This window comes from Vigna unguiculata, chromosome 9 (genome assembly GCF_037176805.1).
Source record: "Vigna unguiculata cultivar grain cowpea cultivar isolate G323 ecotype 2 chromosome 9, ASM3717680v1, whole genome shotgun sequence".
Classification (NCBI taxonomy): Eukaryota; Viridiplantae; Streptophyta; class Magnoliopsida; order Fabales; family Fabaceae; genus Vigna; species Vigna unguiculata.
The window spans coordinates 29,287,011-29,304,340 of record NC_140800.1 but is presented as its reverse complement, the minus strand read 5'-3'; the positions used below and the strand labels follow the sequence as shown (position 1 = coordinate 29,304,340).

Sequence of the window (17,330 nt, the reverse complement as noted above, 5' to 3'; positions counted from 1 at the left end):
ATTTCAATTAATTTTTTAAGACTTTCGTTCATTCCAAACGTATATGACTGATTTTCTTGTTATATAATTTATAAGATTGTCTCCAAGATTTTTTTTTTAGATTATCTAGATTATTTTGAAAAATATCCTCAAAGATTTAGAGACTTTTGTAAAGCCCGCTTTATTTCTGCCTTATGTTTAAAGGTTGTCTTAAATCTGTTGGGCCTAAAGGCTGACCTATAGGGTGTCAAGGCCCCTAAAGCAATATATATTTTGTTATGACCTTTCAAACAATACACTAAGATTCACACTCGACTCATCCGGATACATATAATCTAGTCGGATTTAGCGGATGCTTGCACTTGCGGTGAATTTTCATGCTCACCCCCGAGCTAAGTGTTACAATGTCTCAATCCCCCACACACAAGGTTAGCCCTTAATGAGTTTCAGGCCTCTGGCTACTCTCATCACGAGAGTTAGTTCGCTCTATGTGAGACTAACTGACTCCTTAGAGCGTCAAGATGCAACCTTACCTTGAATCCTTACTAAATTATAGAGATGGGGCACCACCATGAACCCCCACTAATAGGGGCCATGGAATTACGTCCCGACCAATTGAGACACCACCATAAAGTCTCACCTAGAGGCCCATGGAATTACGTCCTAAACACATACCAAACATATTCCGCCAACCAAGTAATACTTATCATGCATATATATATATATATATATATATATATATATATATATATATATATATATATATATATATATATATATATATATATATATATATATATATATATATATCTCATGCCTACTCTTTATAATCAACCTCTTTCATATTCCAGGTTAATCCATACCAATTCATCATTCTCAATCCATGAATATAGAATTGTATCTCATACCAACATCATGCCACTTTGACTACCAACCATCTCATTCATTTTACATACCAAGGCCATACCAACATCTCAATCCAATTCATAACCACAGATATTCCATGCATTTCACAAGCCTCACACTTTAAATAGAGTAAACCAATAAATCAACAATCCATAACAACCAATTGGAGAAAATAGCGTAGCCTGCAACGGATCTCGCTCAAGCTAAAAGCCCTCGCTCAGGCGAGAGGGATGCTCTCGCTTAAGTCACAAACTCTCGCTTAGGCGAGCTCGCGACAGTGGCCCATGGGAGGTTTTGCGAACGCTCACTTAGGCGAGCCCTCCTCGCCTGAGCGAGACCACCCCTCGCCCAAAGGTGAGGTTCCTCGCCTGGGCTAAGACCGCAGCAACTTACCAAGCTCCCACACGTTCTCGCTTAGGCGAGCGTCTCTTGCCTGAGCGAGATAGTACCTCGCTCAAAATAAGAGCTCTCCGCCTGAGCGAGAGTTTGAGTGTGAACCTGGCCTGCTTCTGCAAGTCTCGCCTAGGCGAGATAGGCTCGCTTGGGCGGGAGTGTCAAACCTCGCCACTGTTTCTCCCTGCAACAACTATATTTTCATACCCAAACAATAATACCAACCATCCCATGCATCCACAGTAGCATACAAGCTCAAGAATCATGAAACAAAGGCAAGACAAACAACAATCACATTAAATAAAAAGGTTATAGCTTCCCTTACCTGGAATGAGCTAGCAAACTACTTCGACACCTAAGCCCACCACCACAGCAGCTCCAAGAGCATATTTAAGAGCTGAAGATAATGACACAAAAGGAAGATTGGGTTTACTACAGTGAGCCCCAACATAAAACACGAAAACAACTTAAAAAGGGTTTATGGTTAGAGAACTAACTTACGTGTAGGAAGAACGAAGTTGAACTAACTTGAACGGGACAGAGGAGCAAACCCTAGCAGAGCCTTTGTGGAGAAAGTGAGAGCGTAAGAGAAGGGACAGTTTACAAATGAGAGCTGAATGAGGACTCTTGGCTACTTTAGGGGCCTTGGCACCCTATGGGCCAGCCCTTAGGCCCAACAGATTTAGGGCAACCTTTAAACATAAGACAGAAATAAAGTGGGCCTTACAACTTTAATCTTGTTGTATTTATCATTATTTCAGTAAATAATAATATTTTATCTCATAAAAAAAATCACGTAATTGTTTCATAATAACTAGCGAAAACATATGTGTTATCGCATCTGTGTGTTCTATTTTTTTTAATTTTCATAGAAATTTAAGTTAAGATTAGAGCTGTCAAAACGGGTAACCCGGCCCGACCCGTCTCGACCCATCACGAGTTGATGATTTAGTGAGCCAACCAAACCCGACTCACTTTTTAGCGAGCCAAAAAAATTTGAACCCGACCCGACTCACCACGGGTTGACGGGTTAAACGGGTTGGCTCACGGGTTCACTTAATTAAAAAAAATATTTTTTTTATTTTTTTCAGTCAAAACTAAATTGTAATTCTAATTAAAATCTAAATAAACTTTAATACAATCCAAATATAAACCAAAATAAAAAAAAAATACAAATTATTTATGTGTTGGATAAAAAATAACCTAACATGACCCAAATGTAAAGCCCAACTTAATAAAAATAAATAAAAACACTTGTGTGACCCTTTTATCTGCGGGGTTGGTGAGCCAACCCGGCTCACCACGGGTTCAACCCGGATGAGTCGGGTCAAAAATCAACCCGTATTGAAATTTGTAAAAAAATTTCAACCCAACCCGACCCAAACCTGTGGTGAGCCGGGTTAGCTCGCGAGTTCAAACCCATTTTGACAATTCTAGTTAAGATGAATAAAAAATATATAACTAATTTTTAAAATAGTTATAAAATGTAAAATTTGAAAAATAAAATATATACACAAAAGAAGTTTTGAAAATAACGGTTAAAGACAAAAAAGATTTTTAAAATAACAGTTAAGACAAAAGAGGATATCTTCTTTATATATTATTATAGATAACCAAGATTAACTTCAACAATTGAAATATCCAAGTCCAAAATCGTAGGATTCATATTGGAAAAGTTGCTTCATCACAACTTTTGCAATTTCCATTCTAAGGTCATCAAAAGTATGATCATTTTTAGATGAGGTAGTCACCTGGTTCTTTCTCACTACTTTATATAGTATACGTCTAACATTTGTTGTAATTTGTAGCATTTCTTGAAGATTTCATTTCAACTTTATAAAGCTCTACTCTTTTTTTGCATAAATTGTCTATAATTGTCTACCCTTTAGATTTTATAGTTTAATCGTAACTTTTACCTTTAACCAATACTTTTCTTTTCAGTTTTTTTTTTCTTTTATCATAATTAAGCATCACCTTGAGTTTTTTTTTTTTTTTTTTTTCTGTTGCTTATTGTACATCAGATAAGGCATATTAAGCATACAAAAAAAATTAACTTATTTTTGCATTAAGATAGCAAAGGTGGATAATGTGAAAATGAAAAAAAAAATAGTGAGAGAAGAATGCATTCACCTAAAACTTAATATTGTATGGACATAAATAAAGAAAACAATATTCTTAATGTAAAGATAAGGAAAAAAAAATGTTGGAAATCCTTCTAAGGGATATATATATATATATATATATATATATATATATATATATATATATATATATATATATATATATATATATTCGGGAGAGATTTTATCCCAAATGACTTTAGCAAAAATAAATAAGATAGCATGACCGCTACATTTAACTCAAAAAATTTATGACTAAATAAACTTTCTTATTTGTATTTAAGGTGAAACTTTTAACTTATACTTGAATTTTTAATTATGTAAGTTGAACTTTATCATAGTTTTTTTAACTCAACATGACACGTTTGTATACATCTGAGTGGGTCACAAACATAAACTAGACTGATAGTATTGTTGAAATTTTTAGTAGGATAGGTTGAAAAAATTATGACAAGCCATACTATGAATGAGACAAATATGACCTATTGTGGTAAAGAAACCCTTGATAAAATTGAATTCACACTTGAGAGCAAGATAAATTATAAATACAAATATAAGTCGAAAGTCTAATATTAAATGAAAATAAAAGAATCGAGTAATATATAAGAAGAAAAAAGACCTACAAATACTAAGCCTTAAATATTTAAATTAAAGGTGATTATGCTCTTTTATATGAGCAGTTTAGATCTCTTTGGTGATAAATCTTATGAATTTATCCAACTGACAAATTCTTTTATATATATATATATATATATATATATATATATATATATATATATATATATATATATATATATATATATATATATATATATATGAAAAAGTAAGATTATGGATAATTGGATCATGGAAAGTTAATGTAAAAAAATAAATAAATAACAAAAAATAGAAGGAAATTTTGGAAGGGTGACCCATACCATAGAAGATATTAATAATAATAGATAGATAGGATTAGGGATGTCAATGGGGCAGTTAGGGTACGGGTAGTAGTTCTCCCATACCCTACCTGCTGGATAAATATCTACTCCGTATCCATACCCATATTCGTCGGGTATCCGTTATGCGGGTATCTGTATATTTTTTTCATATTAGCGGGTATCCATGGGTATCCGCAGGCATTTACAAAATTATTTAAAAAACAAATATTTAATCATAAATTCAAATAAAATAAAATAAAATACATCACTGTCATAAATTTTAAATAAAGTTCAAATAAACTCAAGTTTATACAAGTCCAAATGATTATAAAAATAAATATAAAATGACATTCAATACAATGAAATTCTTTAATTAGTTCTTTGATCAACAAGTCAACTTTCTTCAATTGATTTCTGAAAAATAAACAAATAATAAACCTCAATTGTCACGTGCCAAGTATTCTTATTTTGATTTCATCATTTGACAACAAGCATACCATAAACATCACTATCTATATAGGGTTTGATGTATATGTCCAATTTCAAAGAAAAGAAAGAGAAGAACGTCAAAGGGTGTACCTGGAAGAAGACAATATATCAATACTTGAAGCTGGAAGAATGAAGACAGAAGACAAGATATGCAGCTTAGAAAAAATTAGGTCAGAATGATTTTTATTAATATATATATATATATATATATGAGAGTATTTTTGTGAATTAAAGTTTAGCGGATACGGGTATTCACGGGTATGGATACTATGATACCCATACCTGCCCTGTTAACATGCGAGTATCAAAAATACTCGTACCCGCGGGTAGCGGGTATTCATTTTTAATATTCATTTTCTACCCGTCGCAGGTTTTATTCGCGGATACCCATATGTACATATTTTTTTTAACATCCCTAGTTAGAACGAGGATTTGTGGTCTTCAAAATTTCAATTTCTTTGATTTTATTAATAATTAATGAAAACTTTAACATATGTTTGATAAAATCTATTCTTTTAAACTTACTTTTTTGTTTGTATAATTTAAATTTAAAATCTTATCTAAAAAGACTAAATTGAAATCTCTTAATCTAGTACATTTAAAAATTGTTTACCCTCATTATAAAATAAAAATATAAATTCAATTATTTAATTATTTAATTAATTCAAATAAAATAAATAAACATTTTTATCATACTAAGTTAAAAGTAATGACAAATTTATAATATTACATATTCTAAACATGTACAAGATTATATTATAATAAAATAAGACAAATGTACATAGCAAGAAAACTCTTTAATAATTATCTATTTTAATAACAAAAATATATTTAGAAACTAATTTCTAATTAGAAAATAATTTAAAAACCAATCCTTTTTATAATCAAAACTTCAATAATTAATATTTAATTAATTTAAAAATTAATTCATAACATAAATTATTTTAAATATTAATTTAGAGACCAAATATAACTTTTTAAAATTAATTTAATTATCAAAAGTGTTTAATTTATTGATCATTTAGTAGCTAATTATTTTTTATTATTAAGATTATTTATTATTCAAGTATAGTAGTAGGATGGTAAAAAACCATTAAATAAAAATTAATTCCGGATGACGAACTGAACATAGTAGTCGTTGATTTTAAACTTTCTTTCCCATGCTTTAGTTACCAAAAATATATGAGAATAATAAAAGAAAAAAAGTTGACATATTAATTTTACTAAATAATTTAATAAAAAATGATCACCGTGGTTGTCGCGTTTGTAACCGAAGGAGAAAGAAAGTTGAAACTGTAATAAACTAAGATATCTTACATTCAAGCAGAGTACTCAAGTAACCAGCCGTAAAGTTACTCTTACATATTGCTCCAAAGAGTATTTCATTTTTACTATCAACATTTTCAGATTTATGGATTGTAACATCCTTAATTATACACAGTTTATATGCACAATAAGTCCATAAACCTTATCAACTTATTTATTAATATCATTGTCAGCTGTTAGTTCTTTTCTGTCTATGATTAAGTCATTTACTTGGGAGATAAAGACAAATAGCAAAATATATAGAATGACGAACTGACACCAAGATAGACTGCACAATTTCCATTCTTTGAATTGAAAAGTAGAAGTTGTATATTACAAATATATGAAAAAATCATACTCCAATACCAATGGAACAAGAATTTTCTTAGTGAAGTCCCTACACCTACACATTAACCCTCCAACATCTCCTTTACTCATTTTCCTTTCTTCTGTGTTTCTTCACACCCATTTCACCCGAATCCAACGTTCCCTGACCTCTCTAGAACAAAGAACAAGAATACTTACGACACGTTCACCTCAGCTCGGTTCACACACTATGCCTGGCTCCACATGTTGTAGTAGTTAGGTGAATGCAATCGCAAACCAATGCTGACTCTACAAAAATAATGAAGATATTTTAGGGGTGGGGGGTCCCATAATGCACGTAATGAAGCCCCCTTGTTCAAAAGCTTTCATTTTCACATCAATAGGGCTTCCAACAACACGTCCTGCATTTGGTACTCAACACTCCCAAAAGGGTCATCCACCGAAAGGTTATTATTGTTGTCAAAGTAGTTGTATCCAAAATCAAACGCGTTTTCTAGCTGTAGGCTTATGTCATTCCATTTCTGGTGGCTCTGCACCTCTCTCTCCCACCTCACGTCCGGCGAAACCACCTGCTCTGAACCACTCGACTCACTCTGCAACCTCTGCATCGAATCTGAACTCTCCATAAACAATTGCTCATTCCTAAGCTTCTCAATCACCGGCTTCGTCTCGTGCTCAAAATTATAAACCACCCCAGCCTCCGATTTCGGTGCCCCCGTGTTGTATTTCTCAATCTTCCCTTTCTTGTTGTAAATTCGACACAACACCCAATCGTCAAGCTGCACCATAACACCAAAATCAGAAACTTTTCAAACAAACCAAATCAAAACAACAAAAATCAAACAAAGCAAATCAAATCTAAACATACCCTCAGGTTGTTATTTTTCTTGGAGGCTGATCGGTCAACATTGGCCAGCCGATATTCGTGCATGATCCAATTGGTTTTCTCTCCTTTGGGGGCTTTTCCCGAGTAAAAAACCAGAGCTTTCTTTATCCCAAGCGCCTTCGGCTTTCCGATCGGTTTATCGGCGCCGGTGGCCTTCCAATACCCACTTCCGGCGGCCCGGTTCGGCCGTGAGCCGTTTGGGTATTTGCGGTCCCGAGGAGAAAAAAAGTACCATTCTTTCTCGCCGTAAAATCCAATTTCTGCATGCAGAATCTCATGATGAGTGAATTGAATGATAGAAATTGAAATTATACGAAAGGCAGATGAAATTAAACGGACCTGGAAGCTGCCATGGATCAAACTTGTACAAATCGACCTCTCTGATGATAGGAACAGCAATTGGTTGACCAGCGCATTTCCTACACAGATAGTGGTTCACCAATTCATCATCCGTGGGGTGAAACCTGAACCCTGGTGGCAACTCTAATTCTCCCTTCATTTGCTTTTCCTCTTCTCGCTTGTGTGTTGTTTCGTTAACTGAAAGATCTTCTGATTTGCAAGCTTCTTGCGTTAATGTTGCAGTTGTTTTTGTTGGTGAATGTTATTGGCTCTACTTTGCTCTGTGACTTGAAACATGTGAAAGAGGATCCCTTGGGTGGGTTTTATAGCGTGGGGAGAGAAAACAAACAAAGTGAATTTCACACGTGCGTTGAGGAGATGGAGACCAAATCCATTGAACAAATTTAATATAATTAAAAAAAAATAACAAATGACGTAATCAGTGTGACAAGTTTCATTCGAACTAGGCAGGGCTCGCCACGTGGTAGTGGATAAGTGGATGTGACGCACGTGAGACTGTTCTACTTTTTTATGATTCTGTCATCGCTTACGTTTATTTTCAAATGTCGGCTCCCAAGTAATTAGCCTCGGTTGACTGTTTTTGCGAAACGACCAACCATTATTGCGTTTAGTTTAGTGTGTGCCCACAAAAATGTGTCGTGCTCCTCGCCCTACCCAATGGCGGTGTGCCTCGTGTCAACATATCGTGGAACTTAAGCATGGCGCCGACGACATTTCTTCTTGGTCCACTTTTTGCACTCTTTTTTAAATGATTTTTTTAAGTAATTAAAAGAAATCGTGAAGAATACTTGTTTGTATATCCTATTCTCTTTTTTTATTTATTTTTATTAATTCTTTAACCATAATAAGTATAATAATGATGTTATATTTTGGTTTTGTCCCCGTTTTGTGATTTGTGGTCCGCACGCTCGAAGATCAATATTCTTAGGTTTAAGAGAAACAAGTTTAATTATAATGGATAATAAAATAATATTTTGAAGAAATTTTTAAATAGATTTAAAGTATTTTGCTTATCCTTTTAGAACTTAAGCATTTTATATCTTTCCTAAATTTTTGGGTTGATTAATTCTCCTCATATGATATGTAGATTCTTATCTCAATGATCGAAAGAAGTATTTCAACAATTCTAAGAAATTGAAATGCATTGCATTTGAGATTTTTACAGTTGAATTTTTTTCATTTTTTAAATAATATGTTTGAATAGAGTAAGTAATTGGAATACCTCACATTTCAATTTCTTGTTTGGATAAAATAATTGAATTTATCTTATGGGATAAATTTTTTTTTAACAATATTTATTTTAATATATAAAATTTTGAAATTAAATTTAAAAAATATAATAGTCAACTTAAAATATTTAAATTCAATCAAATTTTGATCAAACCAACTAAACTGAATTCAGCCAAATTTTAGCCAACGTAAACTTAGTCTAATAGGGCCAAATTTAGGTGGGGGTTGACTTGGTCAACTTCGACCAAGGTCGATTTGGCCAAATTTGGTCAAATTTCTGTCAGGCCAACTCCATCTCATTCGGCCAATTTTGGTTGGGGACGACTCGATGGAATTCAGACAGGTCAATTCAGTCGAATTTTGGCTAGGTCTACTTGGCTTAATTTCAGTCAGGGTCAACTCAACCAAATTTCGACTAGGGTGAATTCGACCAAAATTTGGTCGTACTCGGCCAAGATGGCCTCGACTGAATTCAATCGAGTTAGTCCAGACCAAATTTCGGCCGAGTTCCCCCTAGCCAAATATTTGGCCAAACTCGGTCAAATTTAGTTGAGTTAGTCCTAACTGAAATTTGGTCAAATTCAACTGAGTTGGTTCGGACTGAATTTCGGCCAAGTTCTCGCATCAACTGAAATTGGATCAAATTCAACCGAGTTAGTCCTTTTCGATTGTCAGCCAAGTCGACCCAATCTTTTTTTATCTTGAATAATGAGGAATTCCACAAATTGTGAAATTTCAATTTTCTTCTTTTTTGAGTAAATTTCAAATTTTACTATTTTAGTTATTTGAAATACCTTTTTAAAATTCCTAAATTTCCATTTCCTCTTAATTTCCTCATCCAAACAAGACATTCTACATCAAAGAAATTCAAATTCTCCAAATAAATGAATTATTCTCTTAAATTGCCTCATCCAAACACACCATTAAAGTTTTGACATTTTAGAAATTTAAAAGTTGATTCAAGATTAATTTTAATGCATTTTGTACCATTTTAAAAGCTGGAAGTTAGTTTTAAAGATTTCTTAAGGATTAGAATACTTTGATGTAAGGAGAACTAATTTAGAGTAAAGATAAGTTTAATTTTTTGAACTACATATGTTTTTTGAGATATTTGGCTATAAAAAGTGTTTGGATGGGGATTCATAAAATAAAGATAAAGATAAAATAAAAACCAACTTGATGGACGTTGATTTATAAAAAGAAATTGGGGTTTTGTCTCTGGCCATAAGGTTCTTTTCACAGTAACCCATCAAGAACGTGTGAGAAGAGAAAGAAAGGCAAAAGAGATAGATTGGGAAACGGTGATTGAAGAGCACACAATATTACAAATTTGAAGAACGCATATTCATAGGATCTCTCATGGATCAAGGTTAGTGCTCTATTATGTTTTATCGAGTGAGAATCATAACTCTTACAGATCCTTAATTAGTTTCACATGTGGTATCAGAGCAAGGTTGTAGGATTTATGATTCTCCTATTATGTGATGTTTCTCTTTATGATGTTTTCCCCTATTAGATAAACCCTAATCAAGAATTTAGAGATTTTAAGATTTATGCTTCCCAATTTATTTTGGTGAACCCTAATTATATAATTTAGGGGTTTTACCTTTTTTTCGCTGCTGCGTACGTAAAAGTGAATATACACCTCATGATTGAATTGAAAGTTGCGTGTTACAAAGACTAAACGGGCATGAATTGGTTTTCGGTGGAAACTGTTACCGCATAATTTAACTGCAAATAGTAAAGCTTCTGAATAATATGTGCGTAATTCGAAAGTGTTTTCTTATGAATTGGTTTTGATGTGGATCTTAAACCGCAAATGCATGAATCATTGTTGCAAGCTTTTTATTAGATTTGATTGGTATTTGATTTCGTGTGCAGTTATGTTTCTACCAATAACAGGTCTTTTAGTTGTATTCAATAACAATAATGCTATTGGATTAAGTTCGTGCATTATGTCAATTATAATTAATGTTTCAATTTTATTTTGTCATTATATATCAAAAGGTTTGGAATTGAGAAATATTCCACTTTACGAGTTTTAATCGCGTGAATTGAAATTATGGTTTTCGATTTTATTTATGGCACATAATATTTTATGTGAATAATGTATATTTGTTATTGTTAAATTAAAATTAATGAGGATGCTATATAAAGTTTATAGCAATTAAATGTGTATTTATTTATTTGAAATCAATTATGATAAATTTTGTTAGTCACCAAAGTGGCCAAAATTTTAAAGTTTTGTGATTTCAAATTATTAATGTTTTTTTTTTAATTACCCATAGTATGGATGCTAAATTATTAATAATTAAATTTATGGGTTAATTAAAATTCATTAATTATAAGGCATTTCAGGATCACCCAAAGGTTGATTAATTGTTTTCATAATTAATGAACATGATTATAGATAATTTTGTATACGTCACTAGTTTTATTTATATACCCAAAGGTAGTAGGTGATTCTAGTTGATGCATATTTTAATTATCAATAACGTTATAATATGATTAGCATCATTATGTTTATGTTTGTATATTATTGGATCTCCCAAAGGAGAACATTAGTATGCATAGAATGATTGTTTACATCTGAATCTGTTTTTACGTTTAGTTTTATGACTCAAAGCATTAATGTTAGGCATGTGTTAATTGCAGTCTCTGTTCCAGTATCTTTACACTCGCATGCTTCGTCTGCTCCAGTCTTTAATGGGTTGAATTTCCCTGACTGGAGTGAGCAAGTCCAATTTCACTTAGGTGTGTTGGATCTTGATCTAGCTCTTCTAGTTGAAAAGCCGGCTGCTATCACGGATGCTAGTAGCAATGAAGAGAAAACCCATTACAAAGCTTGGGCAAGATCAAACAGACATAGCTTAATGTTTATGAGAATGAGCATAGCAAGCAATATAAAGTCAGCTCTTCCCAAAACTGATGACACAAAAGAATTTATGAAATTTGTGGATAAGTCTCTCGCTGGGACACTGATGAGTACGTTGACCACTATGAAGTTTGACGGTTCGCGTACTATGCATGAGCATGTGATCGAGATGACAAATATCGCAGCAAGACTTAAGTCTTTAGGAATGGCAGTGGATGAAGGTTTTCTCGTGCAGTTCATTCTGAACTCATTACTGTCTGAGTATGGTCCGTTCCAGATGAACTATAACACCATGAAAGACAAGTGGAATGTGCATGAATTGCATAGTATGCTAGTTCAGGAGGAGACCCGACTGAAGAACTTAGGAAGCCACTCTATTCAATATGTGAAGAATCAAGGAGCTGTTGGAAAGAAAGTTGCTAAGAAACATGGAAAGGGTAAAGGACCACTGAAGATTGACGAGTCCTCAACCAAAATCCAGAAGAAAAATGAAAAATGTCATTTCTGCGGAAAGTCTGGACATTTCCAGAAGGACTGCATAAAGCGTAGAGCTTGGTTCGAAAAGAAAGGTGAGCATAATGCTTACGTATGTTTTGAATCAAACTTAACTGAAGTTCCCCATAATACATGGTGGATTGATTCTAGATGTACGACTCATGTTTCTAATGTGATGCAGGGATTTCTTACAACCCGAACCATAAACCCAAATGAGAAGTTTGTCTTCATGGGTAATAAAGAGAAAGTTCCAGTGGAAGCGGTCGGGACTTATCGTCTAATCCTCGACACTGGATATCACTTAGACCTTATGGATACTTTTTATGTACCAAGTATCACTAGGAATTTAATTTCTTTGTCTAAGCTTGATGTTGCTGGATACTCTTTTAAGTTTGGGAATGGTTGTTTCAATTTGTTTAAGCGTACTTTTATGATTGGATCTGGTACACTTTATGATGGTTTATATAAATTGAATTTGGATAATTTATATGCTGAAACTCTTATGACTTTGCATCACAATGTTGGCACTAAACGTAGTTTAGTGGATGAACGATCTGCTTACTTGTGGCATAAACGTTTAGGACATATTTCCAAAGAAAGAATGCAAAGATTAGTAAAGAATGAAATCCTTCCGGATTTAGATTTTACTGATCTGAATGTGTGTGTGGATTGTATTAAAGGCAAACAAACTAAACACACAAAGAAAGGAGCCACGAGAAGAACTCAGCTTCCTGAAATCATACACACCGATATATGTGGTCCGTTTGATGTAAATTCTTTCAATAAAGAGAAGTACTCCATCACCTTTATTGATGATTTTTCGCATTATGGACATGTCTATCTACTGCATGAGAAATCTCAGTCAATAAATGCCTTGGAAGTTTATATAAATGAAGTGGAAAGACAATTAGACAGAAAGGTGAAAATCGTAAGGTCTGATAGAGGTGGTGAGTATTATGAAAGATATGATGAAAGTGGACAACACCCTGGTCTGTTCGCTAAGTTCCTTGAGAAACGTGGTATTTGTGCTCAATACACAATGCCAGGCACACCACAACAAAATGGTGTATCAGAAAGGCATAATCGAACCTTAATGGATATGGTTAGGAGTATGTTAAGTAATTCATGTTTACCTGTATTATTGTTGATGTATGCTTTAAAGACTGCCATGTATTTGTTGAACATGGTTCCTAGTAAAGTTGTTCATAAGACTCCTTTTGAGTTATGGACGAATAGGAAACCCAGTTTGAGACACCTGCATGTTTGGGGTTGTCAGGCAGAAGTAAGAATATACAATCCGCAAGAAAAGAAACTAGATGAAAGAACAATCAGTGGATTTTTCATTGGTTATCTAGAAAAATCAAAAGGGTATATGTTTTACTGTCCTACCCATAGTACAAGAATCGTTGAAACTGAAAATGCTCGGTTCATTGAAAATGGTGAAACCAGTGGGAGTGAAGCTTCACAAAATGTGGAGATTAAGGAAGTTAGAGTACAAGTTCCTATAACTAGTACTTCTTTATCAAGAGTTGTTGTTCCACATGTTGTAGAAACTCACAACAATCAAGAAGAACAACATATTAATGATCATGAGGTTAATAATGAACCAATAGTAGAACAACCACAAGAAATAGTATTTAGAAGATCTCACAGAGATAGAAAGTCTGCTATTTCGAATGACTATGTGGTTTATCTACAAGAGTCAAAAAATGACTTAAGTATTGATAATGATCCAATTTATTTTTCAGAAGCCATTAATGGTGATAATTTTGATAAGTGGTTAGATGCCATGAAAGATGAACTTAAATCAATGGCACATAATGACGTGTGGGACCTTGTGGAATTGCCAGAAGGATGCAAGAGAGTTGGGTGTAAATGGGTCTTTAAGACTAAGCGTGACTCTCAAGGCAATATTGAACGTTACAAGGCCCGTCTTGTTGCCAAATGTTTTACTCAGAAGGATGGCATTGACTATAAGGAAACATTTTCGCCTATTTCTAAGAAAGATTCTTTTAGAATTATCATGGCATTAGTAGTTCATTATGATCTTGAGTTGCATCAAATGGATGTTAAAACTACTTTTCTGAATGGGGATTTAGAAGAGGATGTCTATATGGACCAACCGGTGGGGTTCGTTGAAGAAGGAAATGAGCACATGGTGTGTAAACTTAAGAGATCGATATATGGACTTAAACAAGCTTCTCGGCAATGGTATCTTAAGTTCAATGATACTATTGTGCCCTTTGGATTTAAGGAAAACACCGTTGATCAGTGTATATATCTGAAGGTCAGTGGAAGTAAGTTTATATTTCTGATTCTGTATGTTGATGATATCTTGCTTGCGACTAATGATCTTGGTCTATTAAGTGATACTAAGAGGTTTCTCTCTAATAACTTTGAAATGAAAGATATGGGTGAGGCATACTATGTGATAGGAATAGAAATATTCCGTGACAGATCACAAGGATTGTTAGGTTTGTCTCAGAATGCATATATTAATAAAGTTTTAGAGAGATTCAGAATGGATAAATGTTCAGCATCTCCTGTTCCAATACAGAAAGGAGACAAGTTTAGTCTTATGCAATGTCCAAAGAATGATTTGGAACGGAAACAGATGGAAAATATCCCTTATGCATCTGTTGTTGGGAGTTTGATGTATGCTCAAACCTGTACGAGACCAGATATTAGCTTTGTAGTTGGTATGCTTGGTAGATACTAAAGGAATCCAGGTCTGGAGCATTGGAAAGCTGCAAAGAAAGTTTTAAGATACCTACAAAGAACAAAGAATCACATGCTTACTTATAGAAAATCTGATCACCTTGAGGTGATAGGTTATGCAGATTCAGACTTTGCCAGCTGTGTGGATACAAGAAAGTCTACATTTGGTAATGTGTATCTTTTAGCCGGAGGAGCGATTTCATGGAAAAGTGCGAAGCAGTCTGTCATTGCTGCATCCACCATGGAAGCTGAATTTGTGGCATGCTTTGAGGCCACAGTTCAGGCTAATTGGTTGCGGAACTTTATTTCAGGACTTGGAGTAGTCGACAATATTTCCAAGCCGCTGAAAATTTATTGTGATAATTCTGCAGCAGTCTTCTTTTCTAAAAACAACAAGTATTCTAAAGGTGCTAAACATATGGAGTTGAAATACTTTGCCGTTAAAGAAGAAGTTCAGAAGTGTAAAGTGTCAATAGAACATATTAGCACAAATCTTATGATTGCTGACCCTTTAACAAAAGGGTTACCGCCCAAATTGTATGCTGGTCATGTAAAGAATATGGGCATTATGTCTACTAGTGAATGTTGAATGTTAATGTTTTTAATGTTTATGTGACACTCTGAGCTCCCTAGTGTATAAATTTCTGAAATCTGTGTTTTCTTCTTTATGTTTATGCATGCAAACTATGATGAAGAAAACAAATTATGTTATGTTATTGCTTTGTAAAATGACATTATGTTTGAACCCATTATGGACTTCTCGTTTTTAAGGTCATATTAAGGAGAAAGGGATGATATAGTAGTACATGGAAGGGATCATGTCGATCAAATGATGTGTGACCGTCATGACTCTTATTATTTCTGTATCTTTAATTATGAATAATGATGGAACCAATTTATGCAAGGTCTTTTAATGCGCATTATGTTTATGTATTAAATCACATAATATTATGACATCATATGAGTCAAGTGGGAGAATGTTAGAATCAATTGACGAATTAATTCTATTAGTGACTCATTTGAAATATTATGATGGGCCCAATTGTGATTTAATAAAATATAAAGGCTTATTGGTTATTATTATGGGAAGTGATAATAAAATAAAATAAAGATAAAAATAAAATAAAAACCAACTTGATGGACGTTGGTTTATAAAAAGGAATTGGGGTTCTGTCTCTGGTCATAAGGTTCTTTTCACAGTAACCCATCAACAACGTGTGAGAAGAGAAAGAAAGGCAAAAGAGATAGATTGGGAAACGATGATTGAAGAGCACACAAGATTACAAATTTGAAGAACGCATATTCATAGGATCTCTCATGGATCAAGGTTAGTGCTCTATTATGTTTTATCGAGTGAGAATCATAACTCTTAAAGATCCTTAATTAGTTTTACATTGATAAGTAATCGTTAAAGTAATGTAGAGCTAAGATTTAAGTTGGGATGTGAAATTGTTGTCTTGTTGCATCATGTCATGTACTTGAATGATGGTGTGTGGTGATTTAGTGAAGAGGGGATTAATGTTGATTATCTTCTATGAGAGTGCTTAAACATTCGTTTGAACAATTAAGTAAAGAAGAGATAAATGCAATTATTTCTCCTCTTAAGTTTTTTATTGCTTAAGCAATATAGGAGTCTTTTTAAACTTTGGGTTTATAGCTTAAGTGAGAGGTCTTCCCATGTTTATATATATATATATATAAAGAATCGATGAATTTATGTGTACGGATGAGCAAATATGATGAACGAGTATATATATTGATATATGATACTTGATATGTGATATTATCATAGCCTTTTATATTTAATATTAAGTATAATAAACTATTAAATAGAGAAGATATTATATACTATCTGACCCAAGTCTGACTGGCAGCCATCGTTAGGAATAATTATTGTATTTTCAAGATATTGTCCGCTTTGGAGCGTGGAACTTCATCACGATTTTATCCTTAAAAGGCGCCTTGAATGGTAGAGGGAGAAAAGAGTATTTAAACTGTGTTTGACATCGACAGCTAAGCAATGTGCGACTTGCTGGATGTACCAGAACAAAGATGAATTGGGGAATGGACTCAACCTGTTATGAGAATGAAAGGTATGAAGATGAAGATGAAGATGAATGGTAGAATCATAAGAGAGGAAAAAGCCTCTTGTGGAGATTTGGGAGGAAAAGCCCTACTCTTAAGAAAGAAAAAGGTGTGATGAAAAATCAGTTTCATTTTTTAAATTAAATAATTTATCACGTGTCCCAAACAAAATGTTGATGTAAAATATAGTTAGTCACGTTAAAAAAAAACACCAACATCATTAGTCATTGAAGACAAATTTTATT

General features: G+C 33.5%; 1 protein-coding gene across 1 annotated transcript; it reads right to left on the bottom strand.

The window, feature by feature from the left end:
* Positions 1–6,519: 6,519 nt before the first annotated feature.
* LOC114196184 (NAC domain-containing protein 2-like) lies at positions 6,520–7,960 on the bottom strand. The gene is made up of 3 exons (XM_028086744.2): positions 7,662–7,960; positions 7,305–7,582; positions 6,520–7,215 (listed from the first exon to the last, which is right to left on the bottom strand). Exons 1-3 carry the CDS (start codon positions 7,819–7,821, stop codon positions 6,808–6,810), a joined length of 846 nt encoding a protein of 281 aa, XP_027942545.1. The 5' UTR covers positions 7,822–7,960; the 3' UTR covers positions 6,520–6,807.
* Between the last annotated feature and the right edge of the window lie 9,370 nt (positions 7,961–17,330).